This window comes from Rhinopithecus roxellana, chromosome 12, assembly GCF_007565055.1.
Source record: "Rhinopithecus roxellana isolate Shanxi Qingling chromosome 12, ASM756505v1, whole genome shotgun sequence".
Classification (NCBI taxonomy): Eukaryota; Metazoa; Chordata; class Mammalia; order Primates; family Cercopithecidae; genus Rhinopithecus; species Rhinopithecus roxellana.
In genome coordinates, this window is record NC_044560.1 from 118,046,876 (window position 1) to 118,070,935 (window position 24,060).

Consider the following 24,060-nt stretch of genomic DNA (forward strand, 5'->3'; position numbering starts at 1 on the left):
TGGAACGCTATTGTAAAAGCACCCATGTATTCTTTTTTCTTTTCTTTTCTTTTTCTTTTTTTTTTTCAGGTGGAGTTTCCCTCTTGTTGTGCAGGGTGGAGTGCAATGGTGTGATCTCAGCTCACATGGCACCTGACCACCCATGTTTTCTTGGTTGAAAAAATTTGCTTATGTCTTAGTTCCACAGCTGAGCCTCTTTCACTGTTTTCAAGGTCAATAGCTGTGTGTTTGCACTTCTGCATTTTATAAATGTTACTGTGCTTTTCTTGTAAGGAAAAATTAAATGTTGGGAATCAGTGGCATCAGAACCTTGTAAAGAAGTTTCTTTAGCCCAGGCATGTGAAAGAGGCTTCTCTAATTTTCAAAGATAGGGGTGATAAAGACCAACCCTTCCCATTAGCCCTTCCAGGCCCCATGTAAGAATTGAGGCACACCTCACTCATCTCAGACTTTCTCAGGGTAACTTGGTGAAGATGTCCCCACTCTGACCCCAGTGAGCTTCCCTGCAACTTGGAGATGAGGGGCTAGACCAGAAAAACTCAACCTGAGTGACCCTGACCCCTGAAATGATTGGAAAAATAGAGTGCGTGTCTGCGCGTGGCTTTTCTTCTGGGAGACGGGAGTGCCCAGTTGTAATTAGAATTTTCAATGGGATGCAGTAACCCAAAAATAAAATTAAAAAAACAATTTTTTAAAAAACACGAAAGAATGGAAGAAACAGAGGTGTAGACTCAGACACAGAGACCATCTTCGGGGCCTTTCTCTGTATGAGGATATCACAGTGAAATCTAAAGCAGTCACGTCAGTCCCTGGCAGGAAACCCTCCACTGGCTTCCCATGTTCCCCAGGACAAAAGCCCAACTCCTCACTGTGACTCCACAGCCCTGTGTCCAGGGCCCCTGCCAGTGTCCAGCCTTCTCCTGGGAGCTTGCCCGCATCTCCTGAATCCCTCTGCCCCAGTCACCTTTGCTTTTCTCTTTTCCCAAACATCAAAACCCTTCCTGTCTCAGGTCACTGTCCCTGCTCTTACCCTATGTCCCTAAATGATCATGGCACTGTCCCTTTTCTCCTCCTTCACGTCTAGGTTCAGAGCTGTCTCCCATGCCCTCCCACCCCCATCTGAAGTTCCCTCTGCCCGTCAGTCTCTATCACGTTACTCGGGTTTTATTATCTCTGCATCAGTCACATCAGAAACGTTTTTTGTTTGTTTGTTTGTTTTTTGTTTTTTTTTGAGACAGAGTCTCTGTTGTCCAGGCTGTGAGTGTAGTCTGATGATCGAGGCTCACTGCAACCTCTGTTTCCTGAGTTCAAATGATTCTTGTGCCGCAGCATCCCAAGTAGCTGAGATTACAGGAGTAATCTCACCTGTAATTATTGTATATTCAATAATTCACAGTCACACCTGGCTAATTATTGTATTTTCATTTTATTTTGTTTTTGAGTCTCACATTGTCACCCCAGGCTGAAGTACAGTGGCATGATCTTGGCTCAGTGCAACTGCCACCTCCTGGGTTCAAGCGATTCTCCTGCCTCTGCCTCCTGAGTAGCTGGGATTACAGACACCCACCAAGCCTAATTACTTTTTTTAGTTTTAGTAGAGATGGGGTTTCACCATGTTGGCCAGGCTGGTCTCAAACTTCTGACCTCAAGTAATCCACCCTCCTTCACTTTCCAGAGTGCTACTCTGTTACCCGTGCCTGGCTCAGTTTTTATTTTTGGTAGAGACAGGGTATCACTGTATTGGCCAGGCTGGTCTCGAACTCCTGAGCCCAAGTGATCCTCACACCTCAGCCTCCTAAGTAGCTGGGACCACGGACACACAAGTGCACAACCATGCCTGGCTATGTTTTTGTATTTTTGGTAGAGATGGGGTTTCACCATGTTGCCCAGGCTGGTCTCAAACTCCTGAGTTCAAAAGATCTGCCTCAGCCTCCCAGAGTACTGGCATGACAGGCGTGAGTCATCACACCCAGTATCTGCATGGGGTTTGGTCAGGGCTGGGTCTGGGGACCCAGGGCTGGGTCAGGCCGAAAGCCCATTCCAGCCCAGCTCCCCACTGCTGCAGCATATGTGTGGGCTCCTTCAGGAGAGAAGTGGGAGTTTTCCTGTAGGAGTTTATCATCCCTGGTGCGGTGGGCAGCACAAGGGACCATATTTCCCAGGGTGAGGTCCCCTTTGTATGTTTCATTGTGTTACAGGGACGGGGTGTCTTGATTCTGAGCAATAAACAACATGTTTCTAACATTCAGGACTGACTTCCAAACACTCTTGGTATGTGAGGAAGAAACCCAGAAGAGGAAGAGGAAAGCAGAGGAGTCAGGGATGGCTCCTCCTCAGGTGAGATGATATTCTCGGTGGATTGTTCTGTCTCCTTCCTTTCAGAAACCCTGGGCCTTGGAGTTGGGAATCTTCTCTGAGTCTGAAGCGTCCTGCCTGACAGGTTTGCTCACATTCACCCGTGCCTTCCCTCAGTCCCTCTCATCTCGCTTAGATTCCATCTCCTGTGACCTAGTGACATGAATTTGGGAAGAGGCGGCACTGGGCATGGTCCTGGGAAGGGCTCACACCAGACATGGATGGAGACGGGGTGAGGGTCCCGTGGTGTCAGTGCTGTTGGGCAGCAGGGATTGTTCAGGGGCCACATCTGGATGCACTGTCAGCTCTCTGTGGACCAGGATTAGAGCAGCTGCCAATGGAAGTCACGTATTCATGTGCACAAAGTATGTGGTAAATTCCAGAAAAGAAGACCAATATGGAGAAATGTTTTCTGCCTGATTTTTTACTATACTTTTAGGTAATTGAGTGAGTTAGTGTGTTTCTGACTCCAAAAATCTTACTAAGTAGAATGGAAAGTTTGGACACAGACATGAATGATACAAGGTGTTTTATTCCATCATTATTTTAAGAATATGAAATCAACCTAAATAATAGCAGGAGATTCATTAAACCGTTCTTAGCACATTAAGCTCATGGAGACTGTGGTGTTACTGTGGAGAGGCTTGTGAAACAGGTGTTTTTAGTAAAAATGGTGATAATTTTTATTATTATTATTATATTCTGATAATGTTATTGTATTTCAAATATACGTAGGCTTGCTCTATCGCCCAGGCTGAAGTGCAGTGACATGACTGTGGCTCACGGCCGCCTCCATCTTCCAGGTTGGAGGAATTCTCCTGCCTCAACCTCCCGAGTAGCTACGATTATAAGCACACGTCACCATGCCCAGCTAATTTTGTTGTATTTTTATTAGTAACGGGTATCACCATGTTGGCCAGGCTGGTCTCAAACTACTGACCTCCGGTGATCTGCCCACCTCAGCCTCCTGGAGTGCTGGGATTACAGGTGCAAGCCACTGTGCCCAGCCCCAACAATTATTATTAAATATATATTTTTTCTATTTAAAGATCACATGATGAGTATATTTGTTTTGTGGTGAAACTCCAAGCAAAGCTGCAGCTTAGACGCTTGGCCGTAAGGCATCTCCTTTCCCAGTCATATTCTCCACCTTCCTTCCAGCCTCACTGGGGAGCCGCTACTGTCAGTTTTGTGCCGGGCATCAGAGCAAGTCTTGTACACGTGTATTTCTGCATCATTATGAAGCTTTAGAAAAAATTCTACAATAAATTTAAAAAAAACGTTTTTTACAAAAATTAGCTGGGCGTGGTGGCTCGTGCCTGTAATCCAAGCTACTCAGGAAGCTGAGGCAGGAGAATCGCTTGAACCTGGGAGGCGCATGTTGCAGTAGACATTGCAGTAGGACGTTGCAGAGATTGTGGCACTGCACTCCAGCCTAGGCACAGAGCAAGACTCCGTCTCAAAAAACAGAGAAAAAAAGTTTTTATGTTTCTGTTTTCACTTTAGGTTTGGGGCTACGTGTGAAGGTTTGTTACAGAGGTAAACTAGTGTCATCGGGGTTCATTGTACAGATTATTTCATCACTCTGGTGTGAAGCCCCGTACCCAATAGTTATTTTTAATTAATTAATTTTTTTGAGACTGAGTTTTGCTCTTGTTGCCCAGGCTGGAGTATAATGGTATGATCTTAACTCGCTGCAACCTCTGCCTCCCGGGTTCAAGCGATTCTTCTGCCTCAGCTTCCCAAGTAGCTGAGATTACAGAGGCCTGCTACCACGCCTTGCTAACTTTTGTATTTTTAGTAGAGACAGGGTTTCACCATGTTGACCAGGCTGATCTTGAACTCCTGACAGGTGATCCACCTGCCTCGGCCTCCCAAAGTGGTGGGATTACAGGCGTGAGCCGCCGCATCTGGCCCCTAATAGTTATTTTTTCTGCTGCCTCCTTCCTCCCACCCTCCACCCTCAAGTAGACCCCAGTGTCTGTTTTTTCTTCTTTGTGTTTTAGTAAATATTTTACTTTGATATTTGATTCTGCTGGTTGTGAATTGACATGTTGTCCTGTTAGTAAACATGGTTACCTTGCTCTTTGGCATCTGCATTGGAAATGGACTGAATGACAACATGTGGGTCCTTTGCGATTTTTCCCTGTGTGAAGAGTGCCATAGTGGCTGCCTCTGCGCACACCTGCATTCCTACAGATATCTGACCATTCCTGCAGGTCAGGCAGGTGAAAGGTGATTGCTTCCTCTAGGATGTGGCATTTCCTGTTTTCTTAGATCCCACAAGATTACCCCCTGCCCCCAATTGCTGAAGTATCCTTTTCCAGCAAGATGAGATTCCTCTTCAGTTAAACAAAACTTGCTACTTTTTATTAAAGCCTTTATATATATAAACACACACACACATATACATATACCTACATATACATGCACAAATGTATATATTTTGAACAACTTTTACAGTTTGAAAATCTGGGGAAAATGACAACCCTTTGTATTAACATCTAGTTTTTTGTGAGTTGCGTAGGCTTCATTGTTTTGTTATACATATATAACATATATTAAACATATATAACATATGTAATGGATATATATTTGTTATGCATAACAAATATTTATATATATTTGTTTTGTATATATAATATACATATATCTAACAAATACATTATTTATATATGATACATATCACACATATATTATATATGTTATATACATATATAAAATGGATTTTCATACTTTGAATAATCTAGTTTTCATGTATTTTATTTTATTTTGAGACTGGGTCTCACTGTGTTGCCCAGGCTGGAGCACAGTGGCACGATCTTAGCTCACTGCAACTTCCACCCTCAGGCTCAAACCACCTTCCTACCTCAGGCTCCCCAGTAGCTGGAACCACAGGTGCCTGCCACCGTGCCCAGCTAATTTTTTTTTTTTTTTTTTTTTTTTTTTTTTTGAGATGGAGTCTCTGTTCCCCAGGCTGGAGTGCAGTGGCGTGATTTTGAATCATTGCAACCTCTGCCTCCCAGGATCAAGCAATTCTGCTGTGTCAGCCTCCCAGGGAGCTGAGATAACAGGCATGTGCCACCATGCCCAGCCAGATATTAGTTTCTGATCTTTCATTGTGAATGTTGTCATCACTGAAGACATCATCCATACTCTGTCTCATCTAGATACTGAATGTCACTTGGTATGTCGAAAAAAGTTTCTTGGCCAGGCACGGTGGATCACGCCTGTAATTCCAGCACTTGGAGAGGCTGAGTCAGGTGGATCACGAGGTCAGGGATTTGAGACCAACCTGGCCGATATGGTGAAACCCCATTTCTGCTAAAAATACAAAAGTTAACTGGTCATGGTGGCATGTGCCTGTAATTTCAGCTACTCAGGAGGCTAAGGCAGGAGAATCGCTTGATCCTGGGAGGTGGAGGTTGCAGTGAGAGGAGACTGCGCCATTGCACTCCAGCCTGAGTGACAGACCGAGACTCCACCTCAAAAAAAAAAAAAAAGTTTAGTAAAACACAACTGGGAGGACAAAGTGTGGTGAGAAATCCCTTACTCAGATTTGTTAGAATATTCACTGCATTTAAATCCATGCTTTCACCTTTCTTTCTTCTCATTTTCTGTAAAGATAAGAACTCCGCCCATAACCATTTGGTTAAAATGTGTTTTCCTTTCAGGGTCTATTGACATTCAGGGATGTGGCCATAGAATTCTCTCAGGAGGAGTGGAAATGCCTGGACCCTGCTCAGAGGACTCTGTACAGGGATGTGATGGTGGAGAATTATAGGAACCTGGTCTCCCTGGGTGAGGATAACTTCCCTCCAGAAGTGGGGATGTGCCCTTGCGTATCTTTGTATTTTCTCTTTTTTTTAGATACAAGGTCTTGCTCTGTCCCCCAGGGTAGAGTGCAATGGTGGGATCAGGGCTCACTGCAATCTTGAATTCCTGGGCTCAGGTGATTGTCCCACCTCAGCCTCTACCAGTAGCTGGTACAGGTGCATGCCACCATGCTGGGCAAATTTTTAGTTGTTTTTTTTCCAGACGGGGTCTTGTTGTGTTGTTGAAATTCGCCTTGATCTCCTGGGCTCAAGAAATCCTCCTCAGTCTCCCGAGTAGCTGGGATTACAGGCGCCAATCCCCATACCTCATTATTGGCTTTTATTTTTAAGATTTTTGCATCTGTGCGGCCGGGCATGGTGGCTCACGCCTGTAATCCCAGCACTTTGGGAGGCCGAGGTGGGCGGATCACGAGGTCAGGAGATCGAGACCAGCTTGGCCAACACGGTGAAACCTGGTCTCTACTAAAAATACAAAAATTAGCTGGGTGTGGTGGCACTGGCCTGTAATCCCAGCTACTTAGGAGGCTGAGGCAGGAGAATTGCATGAACCTGGGAATCAGTTTGCAGTGAGCCAAGATCGCCAGTGCACTCCAGCCTGGCGACACAGTGAGACTCTGTCTCAAAAAAATAACTAAAATAAAATAAAATATTTGCGTATGTGTGTCCTTAAGGCTAATATGAGTCTATGAGTTTCCTGTAGACAACACGTAGTTGGTTCCCGTTGATTGAGCCTGTCTTTGCCTTCTGAGTGCAGAGTTAAGTACTTACAGCTGAAGTATTACTGATGGAGAAGACCTTACCTTTGTGATTTTGTTACATATTATCTGTATTTCTTGTAGGTTTTTGTTCTTCATTTCTCATTTGCTACTTTTTGTGTTTCATTGCTGTTTTGTGCAGACCTGCTTTGACTCCCTTCTTTCCTTTTTGTTTGTTTGTTTATGATGGAGTCTCACTCTGTCGCCAAGGCCACAGTGCAGTGGTCCGGTCTTGGCTCACCACAGCAAGCTCCGCCTCTCGGGCTCAAAGGATCCTTGTGCCCCAGTGGCTCACCCCTATAATCCCAGCACTTTGGGAGGCCGAGGCGGGCAAATCACCTGAGGTCAGGAGTTCAAAACCAGCCTGGCTAACATGGCGAAACTCCGTCTCTACTAAAATACAAAAATTGGCAGGACACTGTGGTGGGCGCCTGTAATCCTGCTACTCAAGAATCTAACCTAGGAGAGTAACTTGAACCTGGGAGGTGGAGGCTGCAGTGAGCCGAGATTGTGCCACTGCACTCCAGCCTGGGTGACAGCATGAGCCTCTGTTTCAAAAAAAAAAAAAAAAAAAAAATTCCATAACCTGCAAAAACTACTCTTTCTCTATTAGAACTCTGTGTTTATGTCAGAATTATTTCTGTGTATGTTGCATTTTCATTAACATATATGTACAGTGCTTTTTCATGCTTTTTTCTTCTAAACAACAGAAAAAAAGTTGAATTATGAAGAAAAGGTATACTTACACCAGTTTTCGTATCTGTCCTTTTTTTTTCCTATTTATTTATTTATTTGTTGATGAGATGAAGTTTTGTTCTTATTGCCTAGGCAGGGGTGTAATGGCACAATCTCGGGTCACTCCAACTTCCAACTCCCGGGTTCAAGTGATTCTCCTGCCTCAGTCTCCCGAGTAGCTGGGATTACAGGCGTGAACCACCATGCCCGGCCGTAATAGACACAGGGTTTCTCCTTTTTGATCAGGCTGGTCTGGAGCTCCCACGCTCGAGTGATCCACCAACCTCAGCCTCCTAAACTGCTGGGATTACAGGTGTGAACCACCGCGCTCAGCCTCTCTGTCTTTTTATTTACCTTTACTGGAAAACTTTATATGTATTTGTGGGTTGGAGTTACTCTTTGGACTTCTTTCATTTCTTTCTTTCTTTTTTTTTTTTAAGACAGAGTCTCGGTCTGTCACCCAGGCTGGAGTGTGGTGGTACGATCTTGGCTAACTGCAACCTCTGCCTCCCAGGTTCAAGTGATTCTGCTGCTTCAGTCTCCCAAGTAGCTGGGACTACAGGCACAAGCCACCACACCTGGCTAATTTTTTCTTTTTTTCTTTTTTGTAAAAATGGGGTTTCACTGTGTGAGCCAGGATAGTCTCAATCTCCTGACCTCGTGATCCTCCTGTGTCAGCCTCCCAAAATGCTGGAATTACAGGTGTGAACCATCATGCCTGGCCAGCCTCAAAGTTTTTTTGTTTTTTTGTTTTTTTTCCAGACGGAGTCTCGCTGTGTCGCCCAGGCTGGAGTGCAGTGGCGTGATCTCGGCTCACTGCAAGCTCCGCCTCCCGGGTTCACGCCATTCTCCCGCCTCAGCCTCCGAGTAGAGTAGCTGGGACTACAGGCGCCCGCCGCCTTGCCCGGCTAGTTTTTTGTATTTTTAGTAGAGATGGGGTTTCACCATGTTAGCCAGGATGGTCTTGATCTCCTGACCTCGTGATCCACCCGCCTCAGCCTCCCAAAGTGCTGGGATTACAGGCTTGAGCCACCGCACACGGCCCCTCAAAGTTTTTAAAACATGTTATTGCTATAGATGCCTTCAAGTATTACAAGATTTATAGTACAGGCTCTAAACTTCCTTTGTTTAATCAGATTTGTCAGTCTTTGGTGATGTTGATGATGAGATGCTCCTGTTCCTGTCTCTGTCATTTCACTGTCCTGTCAGAAGTAGCTTAGACTGACCAGCCGAGGTGGCTCCTGCCTCTAATCCTAGCAGTTTGGGGTGTCAAGGTGGGCGGATCACTGGAAATCACGAGTTTGAGACCAGTCTGGCCAACATGATCAAACCTCGAATCTACTAAATACAAGAAATTGGCCCGGTGTGGTGGCTCAAACCTGTAATCCCAGCACTTTGGGAGGCCGAGAGGGGCAGATCACCTGAGTTTAGGGGTTCGAGGCCAACCTGGCCAACATGGTGAAACCCTGTCGCTACCAAAAATACAAAAATTAGCTGGGCATGGTGGCGCACGGCTGTTATCCCAAGTACTCGAGAGGCTGAGGCAGGAGAATCACTTGAACCCGGGAGGTGGAGGTTGCAGTGAGCCAAGATTGCCCCACTACACTCCAGTCCAGGTGACAAAGTGAGACTCTGGGCTGAGGTGGGAGAATCTCTTGAGGCAGGAGAATCCTGCCACTACACTCCAGCCTGGGTGACAGAGCGTGACTCGATCTCAAAAATAAACAGGAAAAGAAATAGCTTAAACTAGGAGGCTTCAGACATAGAAATTTATTTCTCATGAATTTGGAAAGTGAGAAATCCACGAGCAAGGTGCCAGCCAAATTGGTTCCTGGTGAGAGCCTTCTTCATGGTTTAGTCCAGCCATCTTCCTGCCATGTCCTGACATGGGGGAAAGAGGAACAGAAAATCAGCTCTTTAATATCTCTTCTTACGAAAGCACAAGTCCTATTCATGAGTATTCAACACCCATGACCAGATTCTCTCAAAGGCCCCATCTGCAGGAACATCCTATTGGAGAATAAGAACTCTGAACATGGCTTTTGGTCAAGAAGAACATTCAGACCTGGGAGCCTGCATCATATTTTTTATGTTTTTATTGTGCCATTTGATTTATAAAATGTTTTCTCTGATCTCAGTTTAAACATTTTCCCAGTACACATTCTATGTTTTATATTTCGTGCATTGTGAACTAGATAATTAAGGCCAACAATACATATATATATATATAGAATTGCTGTATTGCCTGGCTGTTTCATAAATGTAGTTGTGACATGGTAATTGCACCCTCTGACAGTGTTAGTCATTCTTTTTTTTTTTTTTTTTTTTTTTTTTTTGAGACGGAGTCTCGCTCTGTCGCCTGGGCTGGAGTGCGGTGGCCGGATCTCGGCTCACTGCAAGCTCCGCCTCCCGGGTTCATGCCATTCTCCTGCCTCAGCCTCCTGAGTAGCTGGGACTACAGGCGCCCGCCTCGTCGCCCGGCTAGTTTTTTGTATTCTTTAGTAGAGACGGGGTTTCACCGTATTAGCCAGGGTGGTCTCGATCTCCTGACCTTGTGATCCGCCCGTCTCGGCCTCCCAAAGTGCTGGGATTACAGGCTTGAGCCACCGCGCCCGGCCCATTCTTTTTTTTTTTTTTGAAATGAAGTCTCATCCTGTCACTCAGGCTGGAGTGCAATGGTGCGATCTCAGCTCACTACAACCTCTACTTCCCGTGTTCAAATGATTCTCCTGCCTCAGCCTTCCAAGTAGCTGAGATTACAGGCACTCACCACCACGACCAACTAATTTTTTTATATTTTTAGTAGAGTTGGGATTTCACCATGTTGGCCAGGCTACTCTCGAACTCCTGACTTCATGATCTGCCCACCTCAGCCTCCCAAAGTGCTGGACCTGACCCACCATGCCCGACCATTAGTCAATTCTTATTCCTTATAATGCTGTGTACTTTTTTGACCTCATAAATCAGAAGGTAGTAATCTTAACATGTATTTCAGTTCTTATATTGTGTGCTGGTTGTAAGTAGAAGTTTGGCATTTTTCTTAACAGGGAATTGTTTAGAATTTTGCGGTTTGTCTAAATCTACTTATTATTTGCTTGCTGGTTTTATGGATTGCAATATTTTACTAATTAAATTTTATGACTGTACATAAGGCTTTTCGGTATGGGTATACAATATAACTGACACAGTCCACTAGTTAATGTCACAAAGTGCCACTGGACTCTGTGGCTCACGCATGCCATCCCAGGACTTTGGGAGGCTGAGGCAGGTGGATCACTTGAGGTCAAAAGTTTGAGGCCAGCCTGGCCAAATGTTGAAACCACATGCCCACTAAAAATACAAAAATTAGCCAAGCATGGTGGTGTGTGCCTTGAACCTAAAAGGTGGAGGTTGCAGTGAGCCAAGATCAGGCCATTGAACTCCGGCCCATTGTGACACAGTGAACCTTTGTCTCAAAAATATAAAAATTTAAAAAACATTTCAAATGTCACAACGTGCATTTTCTGCATGGATTTAGGTAATTTTATGACAGTTATTCAGAAAAACATTGTATTTTTTTTTTTTTTTTTTGAGACGGAGTCTTGCTCTGTCGCCCAGGCTGGAGTGCAGTCGTCGGATCTCAGCTCACCACAAGCTCCATATCCCGGGTTTACGCCATTCTCCTGCCTCAGCCTCCCGAGTAGCTGGGACTACAGAAAAACATTGTGTTAACTTTTTTTTTTTTTTGGGATGGAGTCTCACTTTATCTCCCAGAGTGAAGTACAGTAGTGCAATCTCAGCTCACTGCAACCTCAACCTCTTGGGCTCAAACGATTCAAATATTCCTTACTTTAGGCTACACATGTTTGTGCCCTGTCAGTATTTTGTCACGATGTTGGAAATAGGCTTCCGTAAAAATAATCTGAAGCACATGTAATTGCCCTTTACTTGTTAAAAAATCTTACGCTTTTCTGTTCCTAAACTTTGAGGGTCATGTTTAGAAGGTTTGAAATAAGTATTGTTTTTTTGGGTCATATTTACACATTTCAGCATTATTTACCATCTGTACTTAATTTGAAACCTTTTGGTGTTTATATTTTGTAGATATCTCTTCCAAATGCAAGATGAAGGAGTTCTTGTCAACAGCGCAAAGCAATAGAGAAGTGCTCCACACATGGACATTGCAAAGACATGAAAGTCATCAAATTGGAGATTATTGCTTCCAGGATGTTGATAAAGATATTGATGACTTAGAGTTTCAGTGGCAAGAAGATGAAAGAAATGGCCATGAAGCACCCATGACAAAAATCAAAAAGTTGACAGGTAGTACAGACCGATATGATCATAGTCATGCTGGAAACAAGCCTATTAAAGAGCAGCTTGGATTAAGCTTTCTTTCACATCTGCCTGAACTGCACATATTTCACACTGAAGAGAAAATTGATAATCAGCTTGAGAGGTCTGTCAACAATGCTTCCTCGGTTTCAACAACCCAAAGAAATTCTTGTAGGCCCAAAACACATATATCTAATAACTATGGGAATAATTTCCAGAATTCTTCATTATTTACACAGAAACAGGAAGTACCTATGAGAGAAAAATCTTTCCAATGTAATAAGAGTGGCAAAGCCTTTAGTAATAGATCACTCTTAAGGAAACATCAGATAATCCATATAGGAGAGAAACAATATAAATGTGATGTATGTGGCAAGCTCTTTGATCAGAAGCAATACCTTGTAGGCCATCGTAGATGTCACACTGGTGAGAAACCTTACAGTTGTAATGAGTGTGGCAAGACCTTCAGTCAGACGTCATCCCTTACATACCATCGTAGACTTCATACTGGAGAGAAACCTTACAAATGTGAAGAATGTGACAAAGCTTTCCATTTCAAATCAAACCTTGAAAGACATAGGAGAATTCATACTGAAGAGAAACCATACAAGTGTAATGAATGTGGCAAGACATTTAGGCAGAAGTCAATCCTTACATGCCATCGTAGAGTTCATACTAAAGAGAAACCATACAAGTGTAATGAGTGTGGCAAGACATTTAGGCAGAAGTCATCCCTTACATGCCATCGTAGACTTCATACTGGAGAGAAACCTTATAAGTGTAATGAGTGTGGCAAGAACTTTAGGCACAAGTCATCTCTTACATGCCATCGTAGACTTCATACTGGAGAGAAACCTTACAAATGTGAAGAATGTGACAAAGCTTACAGTTTCAAATCAAACCTTGAAATACATCAGAAACTTCATACTGAAGACAATCCTTACAAGTGTAATGAGTGTGGCAAGACCTTTAGCCGAATGTCATCCCTTACATGCCATCGTAGACGTCATACTGGAGAGAAACCTTACAAATGTGAAGAATGTGACAAAGCATTCCGTTTCAAATCAAATCTTGAAAGACATAGGAGAATTCATACTGGAGAGAAACCATACAAGTGTAATGAGTGTGGCAAGACCTTTAGTCGGAAGTCATACCTTACATGCCATTGCAGACTTCATACTGGAGAGAAACCTTACAAGTGTAATGAGTGTGGCAAGACATTTAGTCACAAGTCATCCCTCACATGCCATCGTAGACTTCATTATGCAGAGAAACCTTACAAGTGTAATGAGTGCGGCAAGACCTTCAATCAGCAGTTAACCCTTAAACACCATCGTAGACTTCATACTGGAGAGAAACCTTACAAATGTGAAGAATGTGACAAAGCTTACAGTTTCAAATCAAACCTTGAAATCCAACAGAAAATTCATACTGAAGAGAATCCTTACAAGTGTAATGAGTGTGGCAAGACCTTTAGCCGGACGTCATCCCTTACATGCCATCGTAGACTTCATACTGGAGAGAAACCTTACAAATGTGAAGAATGTGACAAAGCTTTCCGTGTGAAATCAAACCTTGAAGGACATAGGAGAATTCATACTGGAGAGAAACCATACAAGTGTAATGAGTGTGGCAAGACTTTTAGTCGGAAGTCATATTTTACATGCCATCATAGACTTCATACTGGAGAGAAACCTTACAAGTGTAATGAATGTGAGAAGACCTTTAGTCAGAAGTCATCCCTTATATGCCATCATAGACTTCATACTGGAGAGAAACCTTACAAGTGTAATGAGTGTGGCAAGACGTTTAGTCAGAAGTCAAACCTTACATGCCATCGTAGACTTCATACTGGAGAGAAACCTTACAAGTGTAATGAGTGTGGCAAGAACTTTAGTCAGAAGTCATACCTTACATGCCATCGTAGAGTTCATACTGGAGAAAAACCTTACAAGTGTAATGAATGTGGTGAGGTTTTTAATCAACAAGCACACCTTGCAGGTCATCATAGAATTCACACTGGAGAGAAGACTTAGAAATGTGAAGCATGTGACAAAGTTTACAGTCTCAAATCAAGCCTTGAAAGACAGGAGAATTCATACTGTAGAGAAAGCTTACAAATGTGAAGAATGTCACAAAGTTTTCAGTCGCACATCAATCCTTGAAAGACATAGGAGAATTCCTACTGGAGAAAAACCATAAATATGTAAGAGTTTGTGACAAGGCTTTCAGGTGTGATTCGCACCTGGCACAACATCCTAGAATTCACACTAGAGAGAAGCCTTACAAGTGTAATGAGTGTGACAGTCTTTAATGGGCAGTCAACACTTGTTTACCATCAGGCAATTCATGGTGTAGGGAAACTTTACTGATGTAATGATTGTCACAGTCTTCAGTAATGCTACAACCATTGTGAATCTTTGGAGAATCCATAATTGGAGAGATCATACTAGTGTAATAAATTTGGCAGATTTTTCAGATGTTGTTCATACCTTGCAGTTCATTGGTGAACTCATGCTGGAGAGAAACCTTACAAATGTCATGATTGTGGCAACATCTTCAGTCAAGCTTCATCCTATGGAAAACATATGATAATTCATACAGGAGAGAAACCTCACAAGTGTGATGATTGTGGCAAAGCCTTTACTTCACACCTCATTAGACATCAGAGAATGCATACTGGACAGAAATCTTACAAATGTCATCAATGTACCAAGGTCTTCAGTCTGAGTTCACTCCTTGCAGAATATCAGAAAATTCATTTTGGAGGTAGTTGTTCCAAATGCAATGAGTAGAGCAAACAATCAAGCATTAATTGACACTAGAGTCAATTCAGCATTGACTTGAGTTTGAGTTGAGTTAACATTGAGTTCAAGCATTAATTGACATTGAAGTGTTTATGTTAAGAGGATTCGGCCAGGCACAGTGGCTCACACCTGTAATCCGAGCGCTTTGGGAGGCCAAGGTGGGTACATCACTTGAGGTCAGGAGTTTGAGATCAGCCTGGCCAACAGATGTGAGCCATTTTCCCTGCCTGTTTTTCATTTCTTTAACAAAAACTGATAGGGATTTTTATGGGTATTGTGTTGAATCTAAATCACATTGGGTTATATAATTATTTAACAACATTAATTTTTCCAAACCATCAATATGGGTTGTAGCTCTATGTTTTTAATCATTTCAATCAATGTTTGTAGATGTCAAGGTACAAATTTCTGACCTTTTTATGTTTATTTCTAAGTATTTCTTAATTTAAGTTCTCCAGCAAATGGAAGTGTTTTAAAATTTTCTTTTAAAATTGTTTATTGTTAAACTGGAAATTTAACTAATTTTTGGTGCTAATACGGTATTGTGCAAATCCACTGAATATGTTACTTAGTTCCAGTAGTATTTTGGTTGACTCTGTGATTTTCTACACAGAAGATCATGTCATCTACAAACAAATATAATTTTACTTCTTTCTTTCTGATTTGGATGAGTTTTATTTCCTCTGGTATTTAATTGCTCTGGCTAGGACAGCCAGTATTGATTGAATAGAAGGGGTGAGCGCATTCTAGCATCATGTGAGATCCTACAGGAAAAGCATTCAATTTTCCCTGCTTGGTTATTTACTCATTGGTCATTTCATGGATGGTCTTTCTATTGTTGAGGTAAATTTCCTTCTTTACCTATTTTGTTTAGGATTTCTATGATGACTGGGTTTTGAATTTTGTGAAATACTTTTTCTCCATCTATTAAGATGATGTGGTTTTCATCTTTCTTTCTGTTCAAGTGGTATATCACATTGATTTGCTTGAATATGTTGAACCATCCTTGCATTCCAGAAATAAGTGGCACTCGAATATCTACATTTTTTTAATGTCCTCTTGAATACAGTTTTATAGTACAAGGGATCTTGAAGAAGTTCATGGAAAAATACGTATTATGAGAAAATTGTGCATGAATTTCACAGTTTTTGCACCAAAATAACCTCGTACAAGTCTGTTATAACATGTCTGGACAGGCTGTAGTTTAAGGCACTCAGAAGGATAAGACATGAGTTTGAGAAGAGATTCTTTCAAAGCAATATAAATTCTGCTAAAATTGAAACAAGAAGAAATATCAAATTTATGAGGAGATCAGATGTAGTGGCTCAGGCCATTAATCGCACCACTTTCAGAGGCCAAGACAGGTAGGTCACATGAGCCCAGGTATTCAAGACCAGCCTGGGCACATGGTGAAACTACCTTGTGTACAAAAAAATACAAAAATTAGCTGGGCATGGTGGCACCTGACTGCAGGGCCAGCTACTGTGGAGTCTGCAGTGGGAGGATGGCTTGAGCCTGGGAGGGCAAGGCTGCAGTGAGCTGTGGCCATGCCACTGTCCTCCAGCATGGGTGACAGAGTCAGATACTGTCTCAATAAAAGAATAATTATGGGAAAGTTTGGGAAGAGGAATAATGAAATCGTTGATGCTTTATGAAAAGGTTATGGAGACAATGCCCAAAAGAAATAAACAGTTTGTAAACGGATAACTCATTTTGAATTGGGACAAGACAGTGTTGAAAATGATGCAAGGAGCGGCAGGCACACCATCCACATCAGTTTTTTGTTTTCTTTTGTTTGTTTTGAGACAGTGTCTCAATCTGTTCCCCAGGCTGGAGTGCAGTGGTGCAATATCAGCTCACTGCAACCTCTGCCTCCCAGATTGAAGCGATTCTCCTGTCTCTACCTCCCTAGTAGCTGGGACTACGGATGCGCGCCACCACACCCGGCTAATTTTTGTTTTTAGTAGAGATGGGGTATCGCCATATTGCCAGGCTAGTCTTGAACTCCTGATCTCATGATTCACCCACCTCAGCCTCCCAAAGTGCTCACATTTCAGGCATGAGCCACGGTGCCTGGCCCACATCAGTTTTACAAAAAAAAAAAAAAAAGAAATCTTGTTTTTGCTGCAATGAAGAGGACTGACAGGTAACAGCAGAAATAGTATTCAGGAGTTCAAGAACAGGCTGATTAACATGGTGAAACCCCGTCTCTACTAAAAATACAAAAATTAGCTCAGTATGGTGGCAGGCACCCATAATCCCAGTTACTCAGAAGGCTGAGGCTGGAGAATCGCTGGAACACGGGTGGCAGAGGTTGCAGTGAGCTGAGATGGCGCCTTTGCACTCCAGCCTGGGCAACAAGAGCAAAACTTTGTCTCAAAAAAAAAAAAAAAAAAAAGGCCGGGCGCGGTGGCTCAAGCCTGTAATTCCAGCACTTTGGGAGGCCGAGACAGGTGGATCACAAGGTCAGGAGATCGAGACCATCCTGGCTAACCCAGTGAAACCCCGTCTCTACTAAAAAATATAAAAAAACTAGCCGGGCGAGGTGGCGGGCGCTTGTAGTCCCAGCTACTCGGGGAGGCTGAGGCAGGAGAATGGTGTAAACCCGGGAGGCGGAGCTTGCAGTGAGCTGAGATCCGGCCACTGCACTCCAGCCTGGGCGACAGAGCAAGACTCCGTCTCAAAAAAAAAAAAAAAAAAAAAAAAAAATGTCAAGCCCCTTCTCTTCCTCGCTCCTCTCATGGTGTGTACTTGACTCTGCTTCTCACTGGATCTTCTCATAAGACTTTCAGGATTAAGCGATTCCTGGCCAAGAAACAAAAGCAAAGTTGTTCCATTCCCCAGTGGATTCAGATCAAAACTGGTAATAAAACAGTTACAATTTTAAAAGGAGACATTGGAGAAGAACCAAGCTGGGTCTATAAGGAAGTGCACATGAGATGGCACACATATTTACGCTGTCTGGGCGTCACTATCACGTTACCATATCAAGCTGAAAATGTCACCACTGTCTGGAGAGTTGGACGTGTTTTATTGGGAATATATTTTTTCTCTCTGAATCTGTTATGAACCCGTTGGTTGACTGGGTTCAGTAATAAATATGTGAGACTTTTCAAGAAATTGAAATGACGTAATTCTGTAGAATACCTTAATTTCTGTATTGCTTTTTTTTTTTTTTTAACTCTGAGTTCATTGGATCACACCTGTGGTCCTCGCACTTTGGGAGGCTGATGTGGGAGGATTGGTTGAGACCAGGATTCTCCTGGGAATCTTCTTGTCTCCCATAACCCAGTTCATGACAGACTCTTGGACTTCACTAGTTTGGAAAAATCTACATAAAACAATATCTGTGTCAGAGCATTATGTTAGTCACAAGCATGTGAAAAGAAAATAAAAATTACTAAGCCAAAGAGAAAAGTCACGCTGGCAACTGGGTCAGACAAACCTGCCTTCTATTTTATTCCTAAACGAGATAGCCACAAGGATTTTTTTAAAAAGCTCCATAGAAGCCAGGCGCGGTGGCTCACGCCTCTAATCCCAGCACTTTGGGAGGCTGAGGTGGGCGGATCACCAGAGGTTGGGACTTTGAGACCAGCCTGACTAACACGGCGATATCCCGTCCCTACTAAGAATTCAAAACTTTGCAAGGCACGGTGGCGGCGCATGCCTGTAATCCCAGCTACTCAGAAGGCTGAGGCAGGAGAATCGCTTGAACCCGGGAGGTGGAAGTTGCAGTGAGCCGAGATCACGCTACTTCACTCCATCCTGGGAGACAGAGTGAAATTCTGTCTCAAAAACAAAAGAAAGAAAAAAGAAAAACTTCCAGCAAACATCATATGTTATAATAATCCTTTGCCACAGGAGAGAACAAAATATGAGTTTCTACTCTGTCTTCAGATGCCTTCCCAGAGATGCCCCCCAATTTTCCTGCAGCAGTGGGGATATAGGATGGACTGACCCCACCACACCCCCCCCCCCATCCCCACCGTGGTGAAAAACCCAAATAAAGCAGTTCCCATATCCCACCACAAACTGCGGGCTCCCAGTGAGGGATTTTCGTGCAAATCCCATTCTTTTCGGGCCTTCTACCAGATGAGAGGGGCCTAGAGGAGACAGTACTGGGTGGAGTTACCTGGGTGCGCATTTGTTGGGATGTGATATTTTATGGCTACTCGCAAGGTCTGTTATCAGTTGTCTGTCTTGGGGAGAATGTGCAGACACCATGGTGCAATAATAATCTATCCAAGGACCACACAGGTCACCACAGGTACTCAATCAGCGTGATCCACATGCTGTGATGTGTGCTCTGGCAGGAAACAGATGGACACACTCAGTCCTGTCAATGTGTAAACAGGGAGTGTTGCAGTGACATGGTTTATTCATAATTACCGTGGAATCTGATGTGGCATTTTAAAACATGCATAGATCTATTGCAACTGGTATGAAAACATCACTGATTGGCCAGACATGGTGGCTCACTGCTGTAATCCCAGCACTTTGGGAGGTCGAAGCAGGCAGATCACCTGAGGTCGGGAGTTGGAGACCAGCCTGAGCAACATGGTGAAACTCCATCTTTACTAAAAGTACAAAATTAGCCTGGCATTGCGGCACATGCCTGTAATCTCAGCTTCTCCAGAGGCTGAGGCAGGAGAATCGCTTGAAGCCAGTTGGCAGAGGTTGAGGTGAGTTGAAATCACGCCATTGGACTCCAGCCTGGGCAACAAGAGTGAAACTCCATCTTAAAAAAAAATAGAAAAAGAAATAGAAAACGTCACTGATTGGTGAAAGCTATTGAATTAGAAATGTAACTCTGCAAATATATATTTAAATATTGAATAATGAACAGAATTTCTGAATGGTGTGTATATACATATATATTTTGTATGTGGTTTCAGATGCAATTTTAGATATTCTATGAAATTGTATAGGCAGAAAGATACAGCACAAACGGTAAAAATTATGTCGATATAAATGACTACTTTTTATTTTAGTGTTTAAATATTTTGTTACATTTGTTCAGGTGAGTGTTAATTTTCTGTTTGTGCATTGCCACGGTATAGCCAGCAGTTTACTACAACACTCGTTTATTTTCTCACAGTTCATAGATGAAAAATGTGTCAGGTTTTTGTGGGTACTCTGGTCTCACAAGGCCAAAATCAAGGTCAAAGCCACGGGATCGAGTCTTGAGACTGTGGGGGCAGAATTTCCTTCTAAGCTCATTCAGATTGTTGTCAGAATTCATTTCTGTCTTCTGGTTCCCATATATTCAAAATCCAGCATGTGAAAGCACCCTCACGCTCCTGGGTCCTAACTTCCTCTGCTTTTGCATCTCTCTGACATACATTTCTGCTGCAAGGACACATAGGACCCACCCAGATAATCCAGAATAACTTTCTTTTCTTTTCTTTTCTTTTTTTTTTTTTTTGAGACTGAGTCTTGCTCTGTCGACCAGTCTGGAGTGCAGTGGTGCAATCTCTGCTCACTGCAACCAGCGCCTCCCAGGTTAAAGTGGTTCTCCTGCCTCAGCCTCCCGAGTAGCTGGGATTACAGGCACACACCACCGTGCTGGCTAATTTTTGTATTTTTAGTAGAGATGGGGTTTCACCATGTTAGCCAGGGTGGTCTTGAACTCCTGACCTCAAGTGATCTACCCACCTCGGCATTTCAAAATGCTGGGATTATACACAGTTTTCTCTTTCAAGATCAAATGAGGTCAGGCATGGAGGGGTGCCTATAATCCCAGCTACTCAGGAGACTGAGGTAGGAGGATCGCTCGAACCAGGGAGGCAGAGGATGCAGTGGGCCGAGATCGCGCCACTGCACTCCAGCCTGGTTGACAGAGCGAAACTCAGTCTCAAAAAAAAAAAAAAAAAAAAAAAAAAAAAAATTCAAATGACTAGTAACCTTCGTTAATTAGGAAATTACCAGCCAAATTCCTTTTGGTAGGTAACATAACATAAACACAGAAGTAGCACCAGGAGTTGGAGACCTGCCTACAACATCATAGGACCAGTAAACTTTTTTGCACTGAGAAAAAAATTTGTCAGTCTAGCTAGAAAATTATTACTCTTTGGAATGTTTCTGTAAAGAGAAATTGGTATACTATGTATTGATAAACTATATTTGTAATACTATATTTTACATAGTAAAATATTACATAGTAAAATATATTTTATTTATTTCATATATTTATATTTATTTATATAAAATATAGTATTTCATAGTAAAGTATAGTATTTTACAATACTGTATTTTACATGATCTCGTACCATTTTATGGCTGCATAGGCCACGATGTATAGGTCACAATAACTATACATCAATATAATTATATATCAATATAATTATATAGTAATATATATTTAAATATTGGTAAACTATATGTTTCTATGAAATTTCTATATTATTTGATATTCAGTTGTGCTCACAAGTCGATTGATTTCTTTTTTTTTCCCTGAGACCAAATCTTGTTCTGTAGCCCAGATCTGGGGAGCAGTGTTGCAATCTCGGCTCACTGCAATCTCTGCCTCCCAGGTTCAAGCAATTCTCCTCTCTCAGCCTTCCAAGTAGTTGGGATTACAGGTGCACACCACCACGCCCAGCTAATTTTTGTATTTTTAGTAGAGACGAGGTTTCACCATGTTGGCCAGGCCGGTCTCGAACTCCTAACCTCAGGTGATCTGCCTGCCTAGGCCTCGCAAAGTGCTAGGATTACAGGCATGTGCTAGGATTACAGGCATGAGCCACCGTGCCTGACCAGGTTTCTTTTATTTTTAAAAGCCTTTTAAGTTCAAACAGGTGCAGGTTTGTTACATAGGTAAACGTGTGTCATGGAGTTTGTTGTACAGATCACTTCATCATCAGGGTATAAATTCTAGAGCCCACTAATCATATTTCCTGATCCTCTCCCTTCTCCCACCCTTCGCCCTCCAATAGGCCCCAGTGTGTGTTGTTCCCCTCTATGTATCTGTCTTCTCATCATTTACCTCCATCTTGTAAGTGAGAACATATGGCATTTGGGTGTGTGTTCCTGGGTTAGTTTGCTAAGGAAAATGGCCTCCAACTCCATCCATGTCCCTGCAAAGGACATGGTCTCGTTCTTTATTATGGCTGCATAGTATTCCATGGTGTATAGGTACCACATTTTCTTTATCCAGTCCACCGGTGACGGGCATTTAAATTTCTTCATGTTTGCTATCGTGAATATTGCTGCAAAGAACATATATGCGCATGCGTCTTTACAATAGAACAATTTATATTCCTTTAGGCATGTATCCAGTAATGAGATTGCTGGGTTGAATGATATATCTGTCTTTAGGTCTATTTTGTGGAAGGCAGAGTGACAAGTTCAAAAATTTTTAATTTAAACTAATGGCTTTATGTTCTTCCTTTTATTTCCTTTCATGTCTTTCAAAATCCATCTTAAGTACTTTGCCTGATTCTAATCATCTGCATATAGCTTAAACTATCAAAGATCTAAATATTATAAGGAAATCTACTTTGGGTGGAAAGAGTTCTCTGGGAGGCAGAGAATCCACTGAGACATACGTAGCGTGTGTTAGGTGCCTGACATACCAGACCTCAGTATTTCCTGCTTCCTTCTTGTGAGACCCTCTCTGCCTCCAGGGATCAAAGAGAAGAATCTCCCCAGACACTCTAAAATCCCTTTGGAGATACTACCTAGGAATTAGTAAATGTTTTGTTCATAATTACAAAAGGGAAATAAAGTTTTAAAAGCATAATAGCGTCCTAGGACTGCACTGTTACCTGTGACAGGTAAAATGATCATTGCAGTTGTGAGAGCAGGTGAGGTCACAGAACCACAAGCCCGTATCTAGCAGTCTGGCCTCTGCCCTCTCATATAATACTGACTGGCATGACCAGGTCACTGAGCTCACCATCCAGACAGAAGGATGGGTCAGGTGAGTGTTTCATGCTTCAGTTTAACAGGTAGAGTCTGGAATAGAAGGAGGTATATAAGAAGTCCAGATATGGCCGGGCGTGGTGGCTCATGCCTGTAATCCTAGCACTTTGGGAGGCCAAGGGGGGAGTGGATCACCTGAGGTCAGGAGTTTGAGACCAGCCTGGCCAACATGGCTAAACCCATCTCTACTAAAAATACAAAAATTACCAGGCTTGGTGGTGGGTGCCTATAATCCCAACTACTCTGGAGCCTGAGGCAGGAGAATCGCTTCAACCTGGGGAGCGGAGGTTATCATGAGCCGAGATCATGCTGCTTCACTCCAGCCTGGGAGTGAAACTCCATCTTGGGAGGAAAAAAAGGAGGTCCAGATAAGAGATCACATCAAGAAAAGGGAATCTTAGGGGTTTGAAACTAGTCTAATGTCAAAGCCACACAGGAAGGAAGACTAATTCCTGAGGCATGAGCTGAGCCAGGAAGGAGAGTTGGGGACTGTAGACCCTACACCAGTGCCTGATAGCTCCTAATGTAGTTTAGTTTAATCCTTCCATAATAATGATTTTTTGGTATTTAATCCACATGATGATGAAAGCTGGGTTTTAAGGTGCTTGAAGACTGGAACTCTAACATCTGTCTGTGGTTCAGCCACTTTACAGAAATCATAGAAGACTATTAAGGATAATTAGCTGTATGCCCTTATGACCTGATGCTGGAAATCACTGGGATAAATCTACAAAAATATCTAATTCTGTGCGGAGTCCGCGGCCTCAAGTGGCAGTTGCTGGCATAGAAATGTTATCTCAAAGTTCTCTGAAGGGCTAAATGGAGAGTCATTGTTTCTCTGTTGAAAACATAAGGAGTCTGTTGATTATGGTGAGACTGTGTTCAGTCTTGAAGTTAGGAAGGCAACGTTTAGGGAACAGGAAAGTTTCTAATAATCAGTTTTAGATAGCAGTTATCAGTCTTGGATTATCTTGTAATGCTGTTGTCTGGCTTAAAAGAAACTCTAATATCCGTTTCTCATCACAACAATACAGTAAGTTGGTGAAGTGATGCATATGTTAATTAGCTTGATTGAATCTTTCTACTATGTATACATAGATCTAAACATCCCATTATATCCCCTAAATAGACACAATTATTGGCCAGTTAAAAATGAATAAATGTGACTGGGCACGGTGGCTCACGCCTGTAATCCCAGCATTTTGGGAGGCCAAGGCAGGTGGATCACTTGAGGTCAAGAATTCAAGACCAGCCTGGCCAACATGGCGAAACCCCATCTCTACTAAAAATACAAAAGATTACCTGGGCGTGGTGGCAGTCACCTGTAATCCCAGC

At 42.8% G+C, this 24,060-nt stretch overlaps 1 protein-coding gene and 1 pseudogene across 3 annotated transcripts in view; both read left to right on the plus strand.

The window, feature by feature from the left end:
* LOC104676040 (zinc finger protein 761) overlaps nucleotides 1-14,103 on the plus strand; it is a 27,776-nt gene extending 13,673 nt beyond the window's left edge. The window contains exons 2-4 of one of the 2 annotated variants that reach the window (XM_010380728.2): nucleotides 2,250-2,337; nucleotides 6,030-6,156; nucleotides 11,765-14,103. In XM_010380728.2, the coding sequence (XP_010379030.2) occupies nucleotides 2,323-2,337; nucleotides 6,030-6,156; nucleotides 11,765-14,031 (2,409 nt within the window). In that variant the 5' untranslated portion in view covers nucleotides 2,250-2,322 and the 3' untranslated portion in view covers nucleotides 14,032-14,103. Of the gene's footprint in view, nucleotides 1-1,951; nucleotides 2,338-6,029; nucleotides 6,157-11,764 lie in introns of those variants that run through there. The other variant, XM_030942040.1, reaches the window with a different exon arrangement.
* Nucleotides 14,103-15,464, plus strand: LOC115900702 (annotated as a pseudogene). The gene has a single exon (XR_004060368.1). The product of XR_004060368.1 is annotated as a putative zinc finger protein 137 (transcript).
* The last annotated feature ends 8,596 nt before the right edge of the window (nucleotides 15,465-24,060 follow it).